Source organism: Carassius carassius, chromosome 47, assembly GCF_963082965.1.
Source record: "Carassius carassius chromosome 47, fCarCar2.1, whole genome shotgun sequence".
NCBI classification, from domain to species: domain Eukaryota; kingdom Metazoa; phylum Chordata; class Actinopteri; order Cypriniformes; family Cyprinidae; genus Carassius; species Carassius carassius.
Window position 1 is genome coordinate 11,558,889 of NC_081801.1, and position 24,655 is coordinate 11,583,543.

Genomic DNA, 24,655 nt, shown 5'->3' on the forward strand with positions numbered 1-24,655 from the left:
CTATAATATAAATAATAATTGCTATTCGTTCACTGTCGCCTGTTTTCCGGGCAGCGGACAGCATTTGTATTTTTCAGTTGTATTTTATTTACAGCAAGACTCATTGCATACTTATGTCTTGATCAACATGTGACTGAAAAGAAGTAGATTACAAATACTGAAGACACCAAGTTTTCAGCCTTTAAACAAAACAAGTATTCATAACGCGAAGCACAAATGTCCCACATCCCTCATTTATTCATGCACTTTCAGCCCACAGAAAGGACATCACGTTGACACTAGCCGACAAACTTGTTTACATAATCGCTTTTCAGTATGGTAATCGTGCCAACATAATGTTGTTTGTGGGAGCAAAGAATGAGTAGGCTATCTCACCGATTAACTGAAGCTGGTGGCCGTCACCTCAAGCGCGCCGGTGTCTCCGTCTGTCCGTGTGCTGTCCGCTTCTCTTTCTCAAGTGAAAGGAAATACCCCCCGTAGCTTCTTCACTGACTTACTGTGTGGCACTGCAGTTATGGGGAACGAGAGCGTGAAAAAATATCGAGTTCTAGATTAAAACATTTTCTACTTGGGTTTGTGTCTCTGAGCTACTGAATGGTAGTGTTATTGTGCGTCTGTTAAATGTAATTGAATTTGCATAACAATAGGGCCGCTTTACACTTTCAGTGCACGTACATTTTTGATTGCTTATTCACGTCTTGACGAAAACTGCGGGAAACTAACGTTACTGATATATGATGTATGGAGACCCATTTTTGATTAATTGAAAAATTGATATGACCAATTAATTTTTTATAAACAAATATAACTGGTCTATTAAACAGTAAATCGAATGCAACGTAAGTTTACAACACAAGCACAGTGGAGCCCTAAATAAAATTCCCGTAGCGATTTTTTGCGCATCCTATAGGCTAAGTCACAGTCAAGTAATGGAAGAAGGGACGTTTTAAAAAAGGGTAGGGTTATAATCTATCTTGCTTCAGAGTTCAAAGTAGTTCATTGTGGTTAAGAACTCTCGTGCATTCTGTTCGGCAGTTATCCAAGGTACCACTATTTCTCCACAGTCAAGAAGTTTTTAGAATGAAAGAGCTTGTCTTCCTGCTATTCGTCCTTCTACATTATTTTAACACTTTGAACATCAAGCTCAAGCTTTCCTTCCAAGCAAGGAAGAAGATACAAGAAGATACAATTAATTGGACGCACATTGCTCAGCAATTAATTCGATTTATTTATTTTTTTTACTGAGCTTAAACAATAAACATAATAAATAATATGATGTAAGGTACATTAAAAAAAACTAGGGGATACATTACAAAACACTGAGTTCATTATTAATTATAACTCCTATAATAAAAAGTACTCTTTTCAAGAACTTGTTACATGTCATGAAACTTAGTTTATATAATTTTCCATAGTGTCAACAACTATGGAAAAAAACAGTGTTACAGAAATATCAAATATCATGGTTTATTGCAATATATATATTTTAATTGTTATCTAGAAATCTTAGAGTAAATTGTTGAGATATTATCCATAAATATGTATTAAATGTACATTTAACTTCACCTAGACTTCAATGATCCAGTACAGAATGGACACACTAGCACACACAAAAAAAAACTTTATCCAAAGCCACGCCCACCGAGTCAGCGCTACGTGCTCAAAAGATGGCGGCATGTGTGAGTGTGGGATCTGATGTTTTTATTAGCCTGAAGTTTTTGATTTGAAGAGCTGTATTTAAGCAGACGCTAAACGCCGGGTTTCCGTAGATCGCTTAGACTTGCGCTCTCCGTCGTTCAGATGTCTGAGGGCAGATAGACGGGGATGTGATCGGTCACCGCGCTTGGGGAGGTAGAGTTGGTGGCCAGGTTGTCATGCTAAAACTGACAGCTGTACGTTAATCAGCTAACGTTAGCTGTTCACGTACACTAAGAAAGAGTATAGTGCACGAAACCTTCAGAAAACGTGACCTTCTGTGCTTCAGACACTACGGAGCGGCCAAAGTCAGATCAGTCAGAGCTGTTGTGGTCATGTTTAGAAAGTAAGATTAGGTGCTATGCCTTTGTTAGCAGGTGAACTGTCAGTCACTGAATACTGCTGGTTAAGTAACTTTAACACCTTACAATCCCATAGATAAATCAGTCTTGTGTGTTTAGTGCAGTTTATATTGCTTTTATTTACTCCGTAAAGCACCTGCAGCATATTGAAGACTTTAAGCTCCTTTAATGACTTCCGTGGTAGTAGTTTTGACTGGTGATCTGGGGAGGACAGGATTCAAGCACTGAATGACTTGACTGTTTTCATTGTGTAATTAATTTTGTGGTTTCTGGTCATTTTCCCCAATACTATTGTGCGGTAGTATAATGCTATCCCGAGCTTTAAGGAAATCCCTTTCCTATGGAAATCCACTAGTGGCGGGTTTCACTGGGAGCTATTGTAGTCGTCTGTGTTTTCATCAGACCGCCGCGTGTAAAGTTGCTTCGCGAGCTGAATGTGGCTTCAAACCGGCGAAGGTGGCTGTTGTGACGAAGACCACGCGGTATGAATTCGAGCAGCAGAGATATCGCTATGCGGGACTGTCCGAGGAGGACCTTAAACAGTTGGTAAGCAGACCTATGTGATGAGCTGAATTCACCTGTTTATCAGACACACCGCTTTATCTTGTTAGGGCTTTTCAGGCGGGTGCTGTATAAAAATACACGTAAAGTCTCTTAAGGTAATGTTAACCACAGGCGTTTTACTTTACTTTTTTAATTTTTTTACTTAGAAATGTAAACCCGCTTAATAGTCTAACCCAAATAAGGTTGCCCTACATATTAACGTCACAGTTCTATACATTACGCATTAAACACACTGTCCTTTCAGACTGTTTGTGTATAGTAGGATTAATAGTGTTATAGCCTTAGGTACAATACAGGTATGCATTTTTATTGTCATAAATTTTATTAAACATTTAAGTAATATGTATTAACCATTCCTTTAAAACCCTTGCAAAATGCTGATTCAAAATCTACCAGCTGGCGATGGTGTAATATAATATTTGCACTTTTCCAGCAGCCTTGATTTAGGAATTATTTTTCCCATTCAATTTCCCCATAGGGATTTACCAAAAAAAAAAAAAAGTCTTGATTTAAGCCATAAAGCAATCATCTTACTTGTTTAAAGCAAAAAAATAAATAAAATAAATTCTTACAAACTACAATCCCATGAAGCATTGCAAATAGCAATTAAATTAAAAACGATGCAGAAATATCCAACTATTGACACATAGTTTTAAGTCATTTGAGTGCGTATGAAAACTGGCTTGATTGCTGGGTTCAGATCCACCCACTAGCATTGTACTCTTGCTATTTTTTACATCTTTCAGTGGCAAAAAAATAAATAATAGTAGTACAATTTTGTGCATTTCCAAATTCAGCATATATCATTTGTTATGCTTTATGGGAGTGGATGGGCACTTAAGGGTTATTTTGGCGCACTTTTGCTTGTAGTCATTTTCTGAATGCGGGAGATTTCTTTGCAGAATTATAGGTAATGTATTTTTTCCACAGTTAAACGTGATTATTAAAATAATTTGAAATAATGCAGGTTGACGGCTTCAGCAAATTTTTATATTAAATAAACAAATATCTTCATAAAAATGGTATCTTTATATATCTGGATGTATTGAAGGGTTAACTTTGTAAACTATAATTTTATCTAATACTTTTGACCACACTACTGTTTTTTTCGCCTTACTGACTGATACTAATCTGACAGTGTTTTATAGGAAAATGTATATTTCTTAATAAAAGGAGTCCGTTAATATTTGATCTTCCTTTTCTGCTGGTACTATCGTCAGTTCAATTTAGCAGCAAGCAAAATGGGCTTAAGTATTTAAAAGGCCACCAACAATGCCTGCAGCAAGATTTTACAAAGTCCAGAGTCCAAGTCTAAATAACCCCATTATACACAATGTGAAAAGACCATGTTAAGACGCAATCCAACGTTTATGATATTTAACCTGTCTTCAAATTGTCATCACAGCTTGCACTGAAAGGATCCAGTTACATTGGGCTTCTGGAGAGACATAATGTACACACCTACAATGTTGGACAGATTGTGGACAGCCTACAGTAAGATGATGATCAGAAATGGAAACTCTGACATTGTTTGAAGGAATCATCAAACAGTTTTTCAAAACCGCTCGTCTTTAATTTTTGTAGGAAAGAAGGCATTGAGGTGCGCATTGTCAAAAGAGGAGAATATAATGAGGACACAGTACGATGGGCTGATGCCATCATCTCTGCTGGAGGTAAAGCTCAGGTTTAGCTTTTTGTGCGTGATCATTTTAACTCTGCTCCAGTCTACACATGAGAACTTGTTTTCTCTTTTGGTAAATTCTAATAGACATTTTTATTTCTTAGGTGATGGCACCATGCTACTAGTTGCCAGTAAAGTGTATGATAAGAACAAACCTGTATTGGGGGTCAATACAGACCCAGAAAGGTAATAAAAAATCCCCTATCATAAATGTTTCTTATTTGTTTTATAAAATAAATAATGTAGCTGTGTTTGTTTTTGTATCTAAAGGTCAGAAGGTCACCTGTGTTTGCCTGTGCACTATACACACGCCTTTTCTGAGGCCTTAAAGAAACTCAGGAAGGGTGAGTTCAGGTGGGTACCTCTTACTTACACTCCACAGTAATCCCATTTGCACTCAGTTGTTTTCTTCAACACCTCTTCTAGAAGCACTCTGCAAAAGTACTTCTAGTTCAAGAAGTTTTAATTCAAGTGAGCAATTCTTATTAAAAATAAGATTGATATAGACCATGTACCCCACAGGAAAGCTAATGTTAGTAGCTAATAACTATTTCTTATGGGACAAGGATTGGTCTTCCTCTTGGGGGAGGTGCTTTCTAGCTTAGAAAGCCAAATCCCCCATTAAGCCGTATTCTAAGCTAGGGACGTGTTTTTGTTTGTGTGCCAACGAAACCATTTATCCACTAAGAATTATAGTTTATGAGTTCTGATGATTAGCACCTGGCATACAAATAAAAATCCACTCCAACCAATTCTATAAAATTAAATGTCTAATTATCCTTTAATCATAAATAAATGTGATTGATCGGGCCTTACCACTTTGGAGAAAAGTAACAGGCAACATTGAACTTGACCCATATGATGCCACTTTAGAACTGCCTGTTTTTTTTTTGGGTCCCCTTTTTTATTCTTCTCATCATTCTACCTGTTTTTTTTTGTTTCTATGATGTACCCCCTGTCTCTTTTATTCCTTCTGTTTTTTAAAAAGTAACTGTCTCCATTAGGTGGCAGTGGCGCCAGCGTATCCGTATGTATTTGGAGGGCACCGGGATCAACCCAACTCCAGTGGATCTGCACGAGCTGCAGCTGAGCCTCGAGCAGCACAGCAAGGCGCACCGCATCACCACACAAACTCAGAGCAGTACGATGTACACATTGCTATCTCAACAAAACATTCCTCTCATCCACACTTCTAATTTTTGCAAATATGGTCCAGAAATTTCCAGGATCTGTTTCACAGCAAAATATCATTTTATTTCTGTATTAGATTAAATTAGTTATTTGCAGTGCAATAATGGGACATTTTGAAAAGTAAATGCATATAAATGAATGTGTTGTATATGATTACATTAATTATAAAGTATTATAAATTAAATATTAAATATAAAAAATAATTAAATATGTTCTGTGCTGATTTTCATTACTGTATTACAGTATTGAGTAAGATGTTTTTTTTCTCAAAATTAAAGTTTTGTGCACATGGTTATATTTTGTACAAATAAAATGAAATGAAATTAACCGACTGAAAATTTAGCTTTTTTTTTTTAAATAAATGTATAATCATAATTGTATAATTTATAAATATAGTTTTAATTTGTATTATACTTTCCGTTTAATTCGATGTCTTAATTTAAGTTTTCTTCAGAATTAGATTTTTAGTATTTTGTCTACTGGCATTTTCTTGTTTAATGCAGGTGACACGTTACATAATAGTATAACATAGCGTGTATCAAATATAAATATTTTTTTTGTTTTAAAAAAAAAGCAGTAATAAAACTCCACCCTGATTTTATTACTTTGTTAGATTTTGCTCTGAACACGTTTGTGGCATCTTTGTGCTGTATAGACTACAAAAAATATCGTTCCAGGAGGCACAAAGATAACAACGCTATCATGTTTTTGTGACAGGTAGGACACACGACAGTTCTGAAAGGCCTCACCTACTCCCTGTCCGAGGGCTCAATGAGATCTTCATTGGGGAGTCCCTGTCATCCAGGTATTTATCCCCACCCACTATTCAGTATATAAAGAACCAGTCGCCACCCATGAACATTGCTTTTCATCAAGCACTTTTCCTCCTTTGCTCCACGCATCCCCCATCTCCCCTTACTTGTGGATTTCTGTTTGCCACAGGTTGAAGTATAAATCCTTCAAACCCCATCTTAACCTCTCGCTTCATAGGGCTTCATACTACGAAATCTCCATCGATGAGGGGCCGTGGGAGAAGCAGAAGAGCTCAGGACTTAGCATTTGCACTGGAACTGGATCTAAAGCCTGGTGAGTCAGAGCAGTGCTGTACTGAAGTGCTCTTACAACATGTCAAAGATGTAAGACTTACAGAATCTTTTTTTCTTCCTTCATCCAGGTCCTACAATATTAATAAACTCGTGGAGCAGGCAGTGGAAGATGTCCTTAGAATAGGTTAGGAACTCAAAAACAAAAGTTAATATATTATACACATTCTCCATTACATATGTTTATAATCAAGCATGATCTTTCTTTTCTGTACCTTAGGTAAATTAAAAACTGGTTTGGATGTTCCTCTAAATCGGGAGTTCATTAAGAGTGGTAAGTTCAAAGCCTGTTTTTGTATATACAAGTATAAATAGTTCTACAAATTGTTTTTTTTATTTTTTATTTTTTTTAACTACTCCTTATTAGTTTGCTCAGTCACTGAAGTATCATTTGTATTTTAAAATGACATTTTAAAAATGGTTTAAATGTCAAATCAAATAAATGGCTTCTATATTGTGTTCCGTGACTGAAATATATAATTTGTATTTTAAAGGTGCCATCTGTCATATCTGGCAAAAAAAATCAAGTCATACTCCACATTCCATACCAAATGGGGGCAGTATGCCTCAATAAAGTGAATTGGTCTACTCTAGAGTAACAAACGAGAAACCGCATAGTCTCTATGCTCCGCCCCTACCTTCACAACAACACTAGAGCATAGCCGAAGCCTATAAGACAGCGGTTCTCAATTGCACACCTCGCGCCCCACTGCTCTGCACATTTTGAACGTTTCTCTTAGCGCTTTAGACATTTGTTCTATTCGAACATAAGTGCCCTGCGAAGTGGACATCACAGGATATTCAGCCATGATTCCAGTTCGAAGCGAACGTAGCTATATATTCCAATCAAAGTGCATTGAAGTGTGCAAGACGTGAATTTAAATTGTATTGATTTACAGAGGTATATGATGTCACAGTTGTCCATGTTTAAAGACGCTGCACAGCACAAATCAGTGAATGAATGTTTCGATGTGAGGTAAACTTCAACAGATTTCCCCTGCTCAGAGACTAGGGAGCAATGAACATTTGAAAAACAGTTCATGCACGGAGTTCATTTCTAACGAGCTGATTATCTGAATCAGGTGTGTTAACAAAGAGAAACGTGCAAAATATGCAGAGCAGTGGGGCGCGAGGACTAGAAATTGAAAACCGCTGCTATAAGAGGACGTTTTGCCTCCAGAGGAACGTTGGGTGATGTCAAGTGATTTTGAAACATGACATCTTCAAGCTACTCCCCTTCACCTTTACCAGTGAATATGTTCATATTCGTTTTGTTCATATTACATTGAGTTGTATATACACATTATTGGAATTAAATTAATTTGACAGACAGCATTCTGTCAACATCAGACCAGAGCTGCCAACTCTCAAGCATTCACCGTGAGACACACGCAATTGACTCTTTTCACACGCTTTCACGCAACACATCAATTTTCTCACGTACAGAAAACCACGAAGCAAAGAGGACACGGAGACCAACAGACTAGACAGAGCAGGTTACTTATGATATAAAAATATGGGTAAGTTATAGCTAGCTAATTATCAAACGCAGCTACGGTTAGCCATCGCTAACATTAGCACGTTTATAGAACAGCCTTCGATACATTACTATGTTATAACTTCCCGAAAAAAAATACACAAACATATAAAACAAACTTCTAGCGAAATACTAACAGCATCTAACTTACCAATCCAAAAGAAATCTTGCAAGTTCGGTGTCGAACCTCATTTCTTTCAGGTCCATCAGTTGTCTCCAGCGATTGAAAGCAGTGCCGATGTTTACTCTGGTTCGGCTCCTTTTCTTATCGGATTTGATTTGTGTTTCCGAGCGCGGTTGTTTCCCTGTAGCGGGTTGGTGGTCTCTTGCCAAGGGCTTCAACCATCCTTTCGCTTGATTGACATCAGGTTCAGGTACGCCCACAAGCCGTGCGAGTTATTCGTGTATTGCAGGTTGGCTGGTGGTTATGTTGCCTGCATACCGCCTCCCATGGCCGAAACTGGTATTACGACACCTGTCGGGCCGGGGCTAGTAATGCTACTGCTAATTAAGGTTGATATCTCTGCAGCACTATAACTTTACATTTTTTTAATGACATCATCGCCCTTATTTCTTCTCATACTTTTGATGCGTGTAGGTAATTTTTTAAATATTTTTAGCTCAATTTTTGCACATGGCACCTTTAAAATGACCTTTCCTCATTGTTGCAATAGTTTAAATGTATACATTTTATATTCTGCACATTAAATAATTGGTCTCTTTTTTTTATGTTTAGTGACCGAAACATACAATGAGTCGCTGATCTTTGACCCAGAGGAGGACAAACTTTTCTTCAGTATAAGGGAGCCAATAGTCAACAGAGTATTTTCCAATAGCCAACAAAGAGGTTTTGCCAAAAAGTGAGTACCATCTTCTCACAACTGTCTGGAAAATGATTAAGTATTAATAATATATTAATCTTGGTTTACAGAAAAAATGTAACATTTCAAAATTGTATAAACTGATATGAAACCTGAACATTTTGAATCATAAATGCTGTAAAATTTGTTTGTTAATTCATAATACCTAGTGCATTAACTGTTTCTCCATATGTTTGTGACTAAACAAGCCTGCAAGATGAAAACCGATGAAAACGCTGTGCTCATGTTTTTGTTTTGGGCAGGGTCTGTGTCCGCTCAAGGTGCTGGGATGCCTGCATGGTGGTGGATGGTGGGACGTCCTTCGAGTTTAATGATGGTGCCATTGCTACAATCAGCTTAAACGAGGAGGACCTGTTGCGAACGGTCATTCTTGATTAAATCCTTTGACACATCAAACTCTTTTATTTATTGAGGACTGAATAATTGTCTTTTAAGCCGGACTTTGAGATGGACAGCAGGTTCTTTAAGCACTGAGTTTTAAGGGAGGATGGAGTTTGCAGTTGAAATGAACATTTATATATTTCAAGATTTCACACTTCTGTAGAGTGTGCTTAAATGATCCTCTTGTTTGTAGAATACAGAAATAAACTAAATACTTTTCCTCCCAGATACACCAGCATTATATTGTCACATCACTAGATCAGCCATCAGTTTTAGAAATGTGATGATGCAAATGTTTAAGCACATGTACTCAAAGATAACTGAATATGGTTGTGCCAAACGTGCACAGAAGTATTTTGTAAATGTAGAAATAAAAAATGTCTGAAACAGCAACCTGAAAAATTCTTTATATTTTAGTTTTTTTACGTACGCAATAGGGCAAATTTTCACTTTATTTGTAACATTTAGATTTGTTTGTAGAGTAGGAATGTAAAGAACAGGGAAATGGAAAAACGGAAATGGAAAGGGGTGGCTTTAAATAAAAAGCAATACATTTTATTTACAATTCAGACAATGTAAACAATTCATAAAAATACGTCTAGCAACATCCAAAGTGGTACAAAATTCAAGTTTTCAAACTGTTCCGAAAAATGGAAGAGATTCACAATATTTTCTCTGCTCTGAAAGCACCAGTTCTAATGCTTCTGTATTTTCAAATTATTTGGGAACTTTTTAAGATTACCATAAAACCATTGTCTTATTACTAAACTAGATTATCCTTTGATAATCCAAGAGTGAAACTGGAAATGTACTTTATCATGGCAGGAAAACAGATCCTGAGTGACAAACAGAACCTACCGTTATATTCTAGATTTCACCTGAAGCAATAAACATCTAAACTTGTCATTTTCAAAATTACAGCTACTGGTATCAAACATTAAGTCACTCTTCATCTTTGCAATGTAACAAGAACGCCACTCAATTCAAGATTGTCAGGAACTCCAACACAATTGTCATCTTCACTAAATTGAAACTGTTACAATATAAAACAAGGACTTGCCAGTGATGTTAAAATAATTTTTTTTTAAAAATCACAAATAATTCTAATAGGGCACAATTAAGAGAGATATGGACTATTATAAAAGCTATTTGGTTAACCCTGTAATCATTAAAACCATCAATGTTTGTACACAAGTCGACAGTGCATTCCCCAAAGCGTGCGATCCTTTCTTGATGCCGAGGTGGGACGTGCCACGGTGGAGAAAGGCTGTGTGTTGATCTGTATGTGCGGTAGACCTTTACAAAGAATGGGCAGGTAGCTGTCCTGTATGAGCCCGAAGACCTCCAGGGTCTGCAAATTTAGGAACTTTTCAAAGTCACTGTAAAGAAAAGAGAAGGAATATTTAGGTGTTCGTAAGCAGGCACTGTACTCAAACAACAAATACTCGTCTTTTCTTTCTGAATTCAACAAATGTCTTACATGAGTGAAGCTGGGTGGATCTGATAACAGCGGCTCACTGCCAGATGTCTCAAGGAGGAAAGCTGCTGCAGGACTGGGAAACTGTCTGTTGTCACAAGCACACTATCACTGTAAAGATAAAGCACATAATCGAATGTCAACCTCAAGCCGTTTGCTATTAGGCACTTGATCCACAATCGTCTTTCCAAATTATGAACTTGCCTCAAATCTAGATTTGTAAGGTTCGGACATCGTTTTACTACAGCTTTAACATCTGAAACACAAAAAAAAGCATTAATTGTTGTATGAAATGGTTACAAATGCATTTACGTAACACTGAACTCCTTGCTTTCCTTACCTTCCATGGTGAGGTTTTGTCTGTAACCACTGATGTTCAGGTGAGAGACGCTGGAGGGAATGTTGGCAGCAATGGCTTGAACGTGGAGATTACTGAAGTCACACCATGACACATTCATTTCTTCAATTCTGGGGAGAGAAAGAAAGTGATGGGCTTTAAAATTGGTCATATTTTTTACATAATTTTCTTTGAACACTAGAGGTAAATTGCTTGATGTACTTTGAAAAGATATGGTGTCACTTTATATTTTGTGAATGTGTGGCCAAGTTTGGAGACCCATACTCAGAATTAGTGCGCTGCATTTAACCCATCCAAGCAAGCACATGCGCGCGCGCGCACACACACACACACACACACACACAGACACAGACACTCCCGGGGAGCAGTTAGGGGTTTGGTGCCTTGGCTCAAGGATCTCAAGACATGGTATTGAGGGTGGAAGAGAGCACTGTATATTCACTCCCCCCACCGACATAAATTCCTGCCAAACCTGAGACTTTAACCCACAAATAAATCTGGATACAAGTCAAACCCTCTAACCATTAGGTCACAACTGCCCCATGTGTCTTTGACTACCATGTTGTAGTAGTCATACTCACTCACTCAAAAAAAAAAAAATTCAGTACATTGTACTTGTGTTCATGATTTGATGCTGGGATGTATTTACAGAAATTAACTACATGTAACTGCATGCTGATATAAAAGTAGTGTAAAACCATACACGGTAAGTGCACTGTATCAGATGATGACTTTGGATGTACACTAACACATAAAAGTTGGTAAGATTTAGACACATTTACACATCAAGGCTGCACTTATTTGATCAAATGCAGTAAAAAAAGGAAAAAAGAAAAAAAAGAATATTTGTAAAATAAAGGAAAAGGACTGAGTTTTACTAGAAAATATTTAAAAATGTAAATTATTATTATTTAATGCAATTTTCAGGAAATATTACACTAGCCTTCAACATCACATGATGCAAAAGAAATCATTCTAATGTTAATTTGGTGCTCAAGAAATATTGCTTATTACCAAGGTTCAAAACAGAAGTGCTGCTTAATTCTGTGGAAACAAATTTTAGATTTTATGGTATACAAGTTAACCTTACCGAGTGCAAGATTTTAGCATCTCAGCCAGCGATTCAGGGGAAAAGCCTGAACAGCCACACAGATTCAGTCGGACAATTTCCGTATTTTCAGCCAGAGAACTGCAAAACAGCAAAATACAGGATCAAGGTCTTCATAGGTTCATATTTAAATTTGCAAATAAAATACATACAGTTAAATCTGCAGCTTTACATTTCAAGGATTCTAAATGTTACCAGTGGCTAATAACACTACAAAAATATCTGCAATTATTTCTCCATAAAATACATTAATAGAAATAAATGTGACTGTTTGGCAGACCATCTGGTGAGATCTACTTGTTAGACTGACAGAGCCCAAATAAACTGCCAACAGCAAGAATAGTTTTCTCCAAGTCTTTCAACACAAACACTTAATGCTGTTTGATTTGTTGCAATTAAAACCCCTTTTCACTGGTACATGTGTATTGCTAACAAAAAATAATAATAAAAAATTATAATAATAATACGGTTAAACATTTAAAATGTCTTTTAGAGTATAACTTACTGAATTATGCTATCAGAGAGCACCAGTCCTTCGAGACTGAGATTCTGTAGATGTCTGCAGCGTGACAGGATGTCTTCGAGAACAGATGTCTCCACTGTGCAGTTTGATAAATCCAGATGTTGGACACGAAGTTTCCTGTAATTTAAAATGCACTAAATTTACAAACGTAAGATGCCAACAACAGCAGCACTTCCACAACATGACTTTGCCGTGGCACTGTGAAAACACGCATTACTCACCGTGCACTTTTAAAGCTGGGTTGACCAATGCAGGTGTGTGGACAGCGCAGCCTCAAGGCTCCAGATGAGAGAACCTGCCCAAGTTCAGCATCTAACTGAGCCTTACCCACCAAGTCCACGCTGTGCCACAGAGATTCATCAAACCTACAGATGCACAGTTTTGACTATTATTACATGCAACAGAGGTCAGTGATCTTCCAAACTTCTAACTTTGTAAGAAGTGTATGAATGAATAACTTACGCTAAACAATGCCAGCGCTTGCAGACCCGTGATGTCCGGAGGAGATCTTGCAGTGAGAGACGTGACAGGATTCCCAGCAATAGCTCATCAGGCAGACTGTCCCAACACAAGCCTGCTGAGGGACAAACAAGTTCACAAATTAGACTCTCTACTGGCCATACAAGACCATGTTATTTTTTATAAGCAATTACAATATCAACTACTAACTAATAAAATGGCAACTAAATTATCTTGAGAAACAGTAAGTGGCCACCAAAGTGGAAGTTTACAAGGTAATGGTAAGCTGTTGGTTCATGCATTTATGTCCCATGTTCCCTTTACATATAAAAAAAATAAATAATAATTTTATATATATATATACACACACACACACACACCTATATATCTGATGTAGATATACATAAAGCCTGATGTATCATATTTGCATTTTAAAATATGTATGGATAAGTACACCAAAGTTGCTTAAGACTATTAAATGTTGAAATATTTTTTAAATAATAATAATAAGAAAGAGTTATGCTGACTTCAAATAAATAATTAAATTATAGATAAATATTTCCGAATTTTACAGCAATAAGACAAAACCTGAAGGAGATCATGATAGAAATTCATGCATCAAACATGATATAAAAGGCTTTATGTGGTTCAATTTCTCAAGTCACAAACCTGCCGATTCTCTTCTTTTCCTGGGACGTCTGGCAAGAACAAATGCGTTTTCCTCATTTTCTTTCCCTTTTGCAGAAGTCAGGATCTTCTTGTGCGGGGGTGACCACTGCTGGATGAGCTCGTTCGGCGTGTTCTCAGTATCTAGACCCCCACTGCACGAGGACCGCCTTTTCCATTTACCCCTCTGAGGCCTGCACAGGGATCCCTCCAAATTCTCACTCAGTTCTTGAAGCGGTCTACTTAAAACAAGAAAAACGTTGAGCAAAAGCAACACCACCATTGCGTGTTGTTGTAAAGATATATAAATGTAGGCTATAACAGCAGAAAGCATAGGCTATAACAGCAGAAAGCAATATTAAACTATAACCGCGATCTCCCAAACCTAAAGTTAAACAGTCCTTATTACATAAGTTCTACCTAAAACAATCATAGAAAAAGCATAACTTCTCACTACACAATATGCAATATCTAACAACACATTGGCACAACAGCTGTTTTTGGTCGTTTCTAAACTGTAAACTACGAGATCACTTCCACAACTTCTGCGATGCCCGCCATTTGTCGCGAGCTAACCTCTAACTTATAAGTTAGTATGGAGGATATTTTTTATATGTTTTTGAAAAACTAAACTATATATGAACTAATGACATTATTAAAAATATTTATGAAACTTGCAAAACTTAGATTTGCTTATATAAATACACGATTAGTGGGGAAAAAGTGTCCTCGGGCATCACAACACGAACCATAGCGCGCGCCAACTGCAAATTCGACTAACTTAAATGTATTTTTAAAAAAGCGTCCTGCAGGTCTATGCACAACCGATCTAACATCATGTTTTAACAAATAAGTTTATTACTGTCCACCGTATTTTTTATAATACAACAAAAAGTTAGAGAACTTACAAAACGCACAAAAGTGGAGGGAGAATCCAAATGTAACGTTAGATAACAGAAACACTCGCATCACTCAATTTTAGGAAAACGCGTAAAATACAAATAATATAGATTTAGCAAATAAAAAAAGAGCATATTACCTATCTTTTGACATCCTGACTTTGTACTGTTAATAGAACTCTTCACTTCTGCACACTTCCAGAAGAAGCAAGGCTCCTCTAGTCCTGCTCGCAGGCTCGCGGGCGGCGCATTTAAACCTGCCTCTCGAGCGCCTGTCCTGCTGCGATGCCATTGGTTCCCATGTAGGTCGCCGGAAGTGATGCATTTCTGACAGAGTATCGGAGCAGTATCGACTTACTGCCCTCTACTGTGGAGGACTAAACAACATACGATTCTTTACACACCAAAACCTGGACATGACAAGACATTAAGATACAAAAATTAAAGATACTTTCATCCCAGACGTAAAATTCAAAACGCATTATAATTTTTTTATAAATTATTTGTACCATACAATCATGCAGGCCTTAACATTTATTTTGCAGTAAAATAATCATTGACATTACTTGGAAAGACTTTCAATGTGTATTTTAGAAAAGATAAAATACAATCATACCGCAAACATGTTTTTTGTTGCTTCTGTGCTAAGAAGTGGATAACTAAATAGACCAATTTATGTGTTTGCAAAAGCTCATGGTGTTTCTTGTTGGCGGGGCCTATCTGGTTGCATAAAATTACCATTTTAAAGTAGCAGTCTATAGAAACCATGATATAATATATATTTTTATATATTCATACTCCTGGCCTTTTTTCAGAACTGAAAATCTCGCAATAGAGTGAAATCGAGTTATAAAGTCTTAGCTTTGAATTATAAATTTGCATTTGCGAGGAGACAAAGTCAGAAATGTGAGATAAAATAGGTAAATGTTATGTAAAATGTTTTAGGTTTAAATAATAGACTATACTGTAACTGTAGGGCTAATAGATACAGTCGGCATCTAGTCATAGCTGAGGGCGTGGCGAAGAACGGCTCTTTTGGCTCTTTTAAATATTTAGTCAGTTTTAAGAAGCCAGCTTGGAGGCATCTCAGTTTATCCTGGAAATAATCACTGGGAAGAATGATGAGGTGAGATCTGTAGTCAAATAATTAAAACTCAGATATCACACACCAATATCTGAGTTTGAATTATTCTGAAATATTGATTATTACCTCATTTGTCATGTGTGGACTATATTCCATAGGGTTGCACAAATCCCTCTGCTTAGACAGTGACATCACTATTTTGGATTTACCTTTAGTACAAAGTGTGTGTGTGTAAAGCTACGTTGACTTATGTTATTCATACAATACCTACTCACGAATAAACATAAAAAACAAAGCCAGCTGCAATGAATTTCTGTGCAAAACAGCTTTTACTACAAACACTTCCACACAAGAACATTGTTATCACACAAGAACATTTTGATAGAAAACAAAAAATATTTAAAGTAGATAAAATTAGAATAAATAAAATGGAAATGTCTACATACTACTACTACTGTAAACTTTGCAAATAGGACATCAGCCACTTCAAGTCAATGAACAATAACAAAGTGGGCTGCAATGAATGTCTGTGCAAAACAGCTTTTTTTCAACGCTCATACCCAATGACAGAGGCATGCAGGTTTTTTTCCACTGTAGTAGTCACGTGAAGGATGCGTGCACAACTAATAACTAATATCATCACGCTATAAAGGGTTGGCCTGCGCTGGGTGCGCCCCTCCCCCTACAACTGTTCTGTCTCGCGGAGGAGCTCATTTGTGTGCATCTGTGTGAAACACGCATAGGAAAAAAGAACGACAGAAAGAACGGCTCCCCTCCAGCCGCGACTCGGCTCCCATCGTTCATGTTTATGAGCCGTTCAAAAGAATCGGTTCGTTCGCGAACGTCACAACTCTAAGTGCATGTACAGTTCTCTCTCCACCTTCAATACCACGACTTAGGTGCCCTTGAGCAAGGCATCGAACCCCCAACTGCTCCCCGGGCGCCGCAGCATAAAAATGGCTGCCCACTGCTCCGGGTGTGTGTTCACAGTGTGTGTGCATTTCGGATGGGTTAAATGCAGAGCACAAATTCTGAGTATAGGTCACCATACTTGGCTGAATGTCACTTCACTTTCTTTCATTCAAAAATAGCCAAATTCCGTGAGGTTCTGCTTTATACAGCAAGTTCTATTTTTGACTGGATTCCGCGATTCAATCGTTTCGCAAACACAGACAGGGTGAATTTATGAATGAAAGTGTAAAAGTTCTGACACAAAACTAAGTTGTTACGTGTCCACACGCTTTTTTGAGTGGGTTTATGTTCGACACTAGGCTAACGTTACATAGTTTTGCTTCAGGTAGAATGATAAGGCTAATTATATATGCATGCCACTTTCTGAAACAACCTTACACAGTTTTGATAACGTTAATAATGAACACGATGTTAATATAGCCTGCCTGTGATGAAATGCCGACTGCACACATACACATGCTTAGTCTTGGGATTCCACAACTTCCCTTGATCATCCTCACAACTTATTGCTTAGCCATTTTGTCATCCTGTCCGGTTTTGTATGTTTATTAGGAAGGATGTAGAACTTCAATTCATAATTTGTTAGTTTATTGGAGGTACAGAAAACCACACAGCAACTCTTCGGCGTGATTTTCCCGTCTATTTCAATTGGCGCCAAGGCAATGTTTTCCCCCACGGGCTAAATTCACATCACGTGACGGGGCGTTCACGGGGGCGTTCCCAGACCAACCGTCTGTATCTATAGAATATGTGAACTGAATATGTGAATATTATGTAATATACTGAACTGAATATGTGAATATTATTATATAATAGATCCAAGATGGCGCCGCACATGGCTGCTTCAGTGCTTGGCTCTCCAGTGTTTGTACTGTTTTTGTTCGTTTTTCCTGTTTTTTGTTTAACAAACACGATCAGTTTCACCAGGGATGAACTGCTGAACATTCGGCAGAACACACCACATGATATTTTTCCGGATTTCTATTATACAGACGTTTTACTGAACATTGTTATCGGAGGAGCAGCGGCGCTGATCAAGCGCTTCAAGACGCGCAGACGGGGAAAGCGAGCGGGAGCGCTCGTCAGACTCAGGAAGCGCGGATTTCGAACGCCGTTGCCTAGCATCCATCTCGCAAATCTCCGCTCTCTACCCAACAAAACGGACGAACTCCTTCTGCTCTCTCGGACAAATAAGGATTTCTCTCACTCTGCTGCTCTGTGTTTCACGGAAACCTGGCTGAATGACGCCATACCGGACAGCGCACTCCATCTGCCGGGCTTTCAGCTGTTCAGAGCGGACCGCGAAGCAGAATCAACGGGGAAATCGCGCGGCGGCGGGACATGCTTTTTACATCAATGAACGGTGGTGTACAGATGTAACTGTATTAAAGAAGATGTGCTGTCCTGATCTAGAAACGCAGTTTATCAACTGCAAGCCGTTCTATTCGCCGCGGGAGTTTCACTCGTTCATTCTGGTTAGTGTTTACATCCCTCCTCAAGCGCAAGTAAGTCTGGCTTTACAGAAACTCGCTGATCAGATCACAGACACAGAACAACAACACCCGGACTCTGTTTTAATCATTCTTGGGGACTTTAATAAAGCCAATCTCTCCCGTGAACTGCCAAAATACAGACAGCATGTTACCTGTCCCACCAGAGACAGTAATATACTGGATCACTGTTACACCACAATAAAGGATGCATATCACTCTGTTCCACGAGCAGCTTTGGGACGTTCTGATCACTGTCTGGTTCATCTTATACCGACCTACAAGCAGAAACTTAAATCTGCTAAACCTGTAGTAAAGACTGTGAAGAGATGGACCAGCGAAACAGAGCAGGATTTACAATCTTGTTTTGACATCACAGACTGGAGCGTTTTTGAAGCTGCTACCACCGATCTGGACAAACTCACAGAGACCGTAACATCCTATATTAGTTTCTGTGAGGATATATGCATTCCTACCAGGACTTATTTAACATTCAACAATGATAAGCCATGGTTTACAGTAAAACTCAGACACCTTCGTCAGGCCAAAGAGGATGCCTACAGAAATGGGGACAGGGTCTTGTACAATCAGGCCAGGAACACACTGAACAAAGAGATTAGAGCGGCTAAAAAGACCTACGCTATAAAGTTGGAAGACCAGTTTACTTCCAACGACTCTACTTCAGTTTGGAGAGGACTGAGAGCCATCACAAACTACAAGACACCATCCCCTTGCACTGAGGCTAATCAACGACTTGCTAACGACCTGAATGAGTTTTATAGTAGATTTGAAACCCCCAACACCCACTCTGACCATCTCCCTACACAACCATTAACACCTCCTGCAATCCCCCTCTCCATACCTCCTGCTCTTCAAATCTGTGAAGATGATGTGCGCCAGGTCTTCAAGAAAAACAAAAGAAGAAAAGCACCAGGCCCAGATGGCGTTACACCAGCCTGTCTGAAAACCTGTGCTGACCAGCTGGCCCCCATCTTTTCACAGATCTTCAACAGATCTCTGGAGTTGTGTGAAGTGCCTTCCTGCTTCAAACGCTCAACCATAATCCCCATTCCAAAGAAACCCAAGATAACAGGACTTAACGACTACAGACCTGTGGCTCTAACGTCTGTCGTCATGAAGTCGTTTGAAAAACTGGTTCTGGCTTATCTGAAGGACATCACTGGACCCTTACTAGACCCCCTGCAGTTTGCGTACCGAGCAAACAGGTCCGTGGATGATGCAATCAACATGGCATTGCACTTCATCCTGCAACATCTGGACAAAACAGGGACTTATGTGAGGATCCTGTTTGTGGACTTTAGTTCGGCTTTCAACACCATCATCCCAACAACCCTCCAGACCAAACTGACCCAGCTCTCTGTTCCTAGCTCTATCTGTCAGTGGATCACCAGCTTTCTGACAGATAGGCAACAGTTAGTGAGACTGGGGAAATTCATGTCAAACAGCTGCTCCACCAACACTGGTGCCCCTCAGGGATGTGTTCTCTCCCCTCTGCTCTTCTCCCTGTACACCAACGACTGCACCTCTAAAGACCCCTCTGTCAAGCTCCTGAAGTTTGCAGACGACACTACAGTCATCGGCCTCATCCAGGACGGTGACGAGTCTGCTTACAGACAGGAGGTTGAGCAGCTGGCTGTCTGGTGCAGTCTTAACAACCTGGAGCTGAACACGCTCAAAACAGTGGAGATGACTGTGGACTTTAGGAGAAACCCCCCTGCACTTTCCCCACTCACCATCATGAACAGCACTGTGACTGCAGTGGAGTCATTCAGATTCCTGGGAACCACCATCTCTCAGGACCTGAAGTGGGACAATCACATTGGCTCCATTGTGAAAAAAGCCCAACAAAGGTTGTACTTCCTTCGCCAGCTGAGGAAGTTTAACCTGCCACAGGAGCTGCTGAAACAGTTCTACTCAGCCGTCATTGAGTCAGTCCTGTGTACTTCAATTACTGTCTGGTTTGGTTCAGCTACAAAATCAGATATCAGAAGACTACAGAGAACTGTTCGGACTGCTGAAAGGATTATTGGTGCTCCCCTGCCCACCCTCCAAGAACTGTACACATCCAGAGTGAGGAAAAGGACTCAGAAAATCACTCTGGATCCCTCACATCCAAGTCACCCCATCTTTGAACTTTTGCCATCTGGCCAGCGCCTCAGAGCCGCAAATACAAGAACAGCAAGGCACAAGAATAGTTTCTTCCCCCAGGCAATCTACCTCATGAACAGTTAAATGTTTCCCACTTAAACTTATGCAAAAATGTGCAATATCCTTATATTTATTTGTTACCCCTCCATCCTAGAACATTCCTGCATCTCACTCAATCCTATTCCATTATCATTTATAGCACAATTGTTTATACACTTATTTATTTGCCAATGTTTTTTTTTTTTTTTTTTTTTGTCTGTGTGTTGTTGTCTCTGTTTACTGGAAGCTTATGTCACTAAAACAAATTCCTTGTATGCGCAAGCATACTTGGCAATAAAGTTTCTGATTCTGATTCTGATGTAGACCTATTGTTAAGTTCAAATTTATGCTTCAAAGATAGGGTAATCATAGCAGGTTCCATCCATAGTTTGTCTAAAAGTCTGCGTTTAGCTTCAAATGGATTCTTTTAATGACAGTATTCTATAAAAATGTATTTGCATTTCGATTCTGTTCAATCGAGCGTTTATCGAGCGTTTTCAGCTTTGGGCCAATCAGAAGCTCGGATTATCGAGCGTTTTGGGCCAATCAGCAGCTCGGATTATCGAGCGTTTGTCATAGCAACCATAAACAAACCGGACCTGACGGAAACCGAGTCACCGAGTGAGTGAGTAAGTGAGTAAAACAAAAATAAATAGAATATTACGAATGTACTGAAATAACATTGTCTTCCCAGAGTACTTTTACAATGTGCTGAAATGGAATTTGACAATGTATTATTACGTCTTGCTGGTTTTGATATTTAAAAGATACGTTAGTTAATTAACGTGAACGTCAACGTCAGGCGACCTGTTTAACGTAAACATTTAAACTATATTTACACTTCGAATTTCGACTCCAAACTGTAACTTAGTAACTACATCTACAGGGTCTAAGGAAGATAACCACGCAGTCTGATCAAAGATTAATGTAATAATGTAATGTAATGCTATGCTTTGGAAATGAATGGGACAACATGTGACGATCTCTGAAAACAAAATTAAATTATGAAAAGACCATACAGTTAGTATCTTTAGACCCCTAAGATTATAATATCACCACGTGAAATCTAAAGATGAAGTTTAAGTGTATGTTTTATGCATTAACAATAAGCCTGTTTGTTTAATGGCTGCCAATGCATGGGGGGGCTAACCCTGGGGTCATTATTTACCTGTTGTGTTACGTTATGTTAATTTGTTAACGTTAATATTTCAATAGTGAATGTGTAGTACTAGTATGTCATTAAACTTATGTGTGATATTCCAGTTAATATGGCAATTAACATGTAGTTTAACCAGTAATGCTCGCTTAATGCTGTGCTGTGTCATTTCTTGTCATGCTAGAGATGGTTTTTGCTAATTTTAAAAAAACGGCCTCGCAGCAGCTTCTCCTGCGGGCCTCTGATGAGGCGGTGGCTTTCATCGCCGCTAAGGGGCCACGCGGGAGCGCCGCTGCTGCGAGGGCCAAGAAGCCGGAGGAGGTGGAGAAGGAGGCCCAAGCCCACGTCGTCTCCAAGGGCGGTGACCCTGGTGATCCCATGCTGGTGCTGGGCTGCCACAGCATTCAGTTTGGGAAGAACCAGGGTCAAACGTTCCGTTGGCTACTGGAGAACGACGTGGGCTACACCACGCAGTTGGTTGCCAGCCACCAGCGGGAGCGGGAGAAAAGTGCCTCCGACAGCCCCCTTATGGCCAACAAGGACGCATTGGCTTTGGGGACTACAAGGAGGCCACCCTGAAGGACCTGTATGACTCCACAGAGAAGAAGCACCAGACGTAAGTCCTGTTGTGGTGAAGGGCAGTGGACTGTTGACAGGGTGCTGTGACTTGTTGATATGCGTGTTAATCTTTGATCATTGTCTTGCAGCTTTGTCAAGTGGCTACGGCGGAAGACACCGCCTGGGACCTCGATGGACGCCGCCAGGAAGTACATCCTGGGCCGAGACGAGGAGCGGTCGGCAGAGGCGGCTGCTACCCCCCCACCTCCCAGCAGCAGCAGCAGCACCACCACCAGCAGTGGCCCCAGCAAGGCCGCTGCTTCCACCGCGCTGCCGCCCCGCAAGCCGATCGCTCCCACGTTCTCGGCCCTACTGGGAAGGCGTCCAATGGCCCCAGGTGAGCTGCAGGCCAAGGTCAGGAAGCTGATGACCACACCAGCACGGCCTGCAGTTCCAGGTAGATCTCTTTCTTTCTCTTTAACACAACAGAGGTTCAGTGTACAGGATTAACTAACCACTGCCCAACCCCCCTCCCCCCACAGCGTTGTCTACGTCCGTCAGAGACCAGCGCCCCTCGGTTCCGCCGCCGCCCCCGCCCCCCACCACAGAGGTGACGGACAAGGAACTGGTCCAGATGGCCACTGACATTGAAACGGGTAACTGGCACCACACTAGACGTGTCACACTGTAACAATTGCCCTCAATATATATTCTTCTGTCAGTATTTTTGTATTAACTGTAATGGTTTCTTTTACTGGTCGCTACAGCTGATGCTTGAAGGACAAAGGTAGGTTTGGCAGGTAATGTAGCCGTCTTTGTCGGTGGTAGATGTGCCATCCTCACTAACGTGGTGGTAATATAGAGTTGATTAAACACCTTCACATGTTTACTTCCCTTGGCCCTGCTGCATCTCTTAACATTCACCTTGTAGCACTAAACCATCTGCCCTATCATAGGCGTCGATTTCGGGGGGGACGGGGGGGACGTGTCCCCCCCAGATTTCGTCATGAGTCATTTTGTACCCACCACTTTTTTTTTTTTTTTTAAACCTCGAGTTCTGCTGCTGCGCTGGCTACACGCTTTTCTGTTCATTAAAACTGCAACAACTGTAACATTGGGATACGTTCTAGGTTGGGGGAGGGGGAGTCATCGTGTCACTGTTATTATTTTCTCTATAGACGGTTTCAACGGCAACAACATAAACAAACGTTACTGCGCATGCGCGCTTTTGCGGACCTAACTTAACTTCCGGTAGACTTCCAAATAGAATCAATAACATCAGCCAAGTCCCTCTAGAGTAGATATTTTTTGATAACAAACAAAATATGTTTGCTGCATGGATCAGGCGGACTTAATGAGAATGCAAATCCATTCTTTGCCAATAGGAGATGTTTTAAAGCATAGACATAAAGCGCGAGAAATGGAGGTTTCCCCAGTAACAGCTGTAAACAAAGTACGCTCACACACGCTGCTTTATCAGGCATATAACATGCAAGTCTTCCTTCAGAAAAACAGCGATATAAAAAACACCTGTGCCTCGTTTTGATATTTAAACATATAAATGTAAGGGATTATTATTATTAAACGTGCAGTACATAACGTTACTCATGTTTATTCAGCGAAGCCTTTTTGAAAATCGATCAGTTTTAAAATTGTGGTGAGTTTCCAAAAATAAATAAATGTATGGGAAACACATGCCGCAGCACAACCACCTGAGCCCTCAGTCTACTCATCGCCTTGACTTTAACCGCGTTTGTAGAAGGCACTGCAGCCAGACCGATATACACAACACAGACCGGAAGTTAACTTAGGTCCAGGCGCGTGCGCCCGATGAAACCGTCTATATGACTATCGCGCTTCTTTTTTTTAAAGAATGTTTTTCAAATGAGTTGACAGTTTGGAATGGACAGTGAACGAGCGGGAACGAGGCTACCTAGTCTTTGCTGGGATTGGCCAGAATTTCTGGCGAATGTATCATAGACGAGCAAGTCATTTAGCCTTCATACAATATCACAAGGTTGCATCCTAGTGCCATGGACTATAACATATCAAAGTGATAACTTGTAGAACAAATGGATGTTGTTGTACACACAGCAAGGGTCTGCAGACCATTGACACAAAGGTAAGACGCGATAACTTATGTTTATTAAGATTTGCTGGTATTATGGCTAGGTCTTGTGCATTTGCACACAAGGGATCGGCTGTTTTAATTCTTCTCTTGCAATTAATGTTACGTTAGACTTCCTTAGCCACCAACTTAATTAGCTAGTTACGGTTTGCGTTCATACAGCAAGTGTTGGGG

At 39.7% G+C, this 24,655-nt stretch overlaps 2 protein-coding genes across 5 annotated transcripts; one reads left to right on the plus strand and one right to left on the minus strand.

The window, feature by feature from the left end:
• Positions 1-1,635: 1,635 nt before the first annotated feature.
• On the plus strand, positions 1,636-9,410 carry nadk2 (NAD kinase 2, mitochondrial). Of its 2 annotated transcripts, none has more exons than XM_059542889.1 (13): positions 1,636-2,229; positions 2,263-2,603; positions 4,027-4,115; positions 4,206-4,294; positions 4,407-4,488; positions 4,573-4,656; positions 5,307-5,443; positions 6,211-6,298; positions 6,436-6,579; positions 6,668-6,723; positions 6,817-6,870; positions 8,870-8,993; positions 9,257-9,410. In XM_059542889.1, exons 2-13 carry the CDS (start codon positions 2,364-2,366, stop codon positions 9,390-9,392), a joined length of 1,323 nt encoding a protein of 440 aa, XP_059398872.1. In that variant the 5' UTR covers positions 1,636-2,229; positions 2,263-2,363; the 3' UTR covers positions 9,393-9,410. The 2 variants fall into 2 exon arrangements, with proteins under 2 accessions (XP_059398872.1, XP_059398873.1); XM_059542890.1 differs by having other exon boundaries at positions 6,484-6,579.
• Positions 9,411-9,924: 514 nt separating this feature from the next.
• Positions 9,925-15,815, minus strand: LOC132130977 (S-phase kinase-associated protein 2-like). 3 transcript variants are annotated; one of them, XM_059542887.1, is made up of 9 exons: positions 15,026-15,815; positions 13,990-14,228; positions 13,324-13,435; positions 13,083-13,226; positions 12,844-12,978; positions 12,321-12,419; positions 11,213-11,340; positions 10,876-11,128; positions 9,925-10,774 (listed from the first exon to the last, which is right to left on the minus strand). In XM_059542887.1, the coding sequence occupies exons 1-9, from the start codon at positions 15,037-15,039 to the stop codon at positions 10,573-10,575; spliced, it is 1,326 nt and encodes a 441-aa protein (XP_059398870.1). In that variant the 5' UTR covers positions 15,040-15,815; the 3' UTR covers positions 9,925-10,572. The 3 variants fall into 3 exon arrangements, with proteins under 3 accessions (XP_059398870.1, XP_059398869.1, XP_059398871.1); XM_059542886.1 differs by having other exon boundaries at positions 13,324-13,438; positions 15,026-15,813; XM_059542888.1 differs by having other exon boundaries at positions 13,324-13,438; positions 13,990-14,225; positions 15,026-15,811.
• Between the last annotated feature and the right edge of the window lie 8,840 nt (positions 15,816-24,655).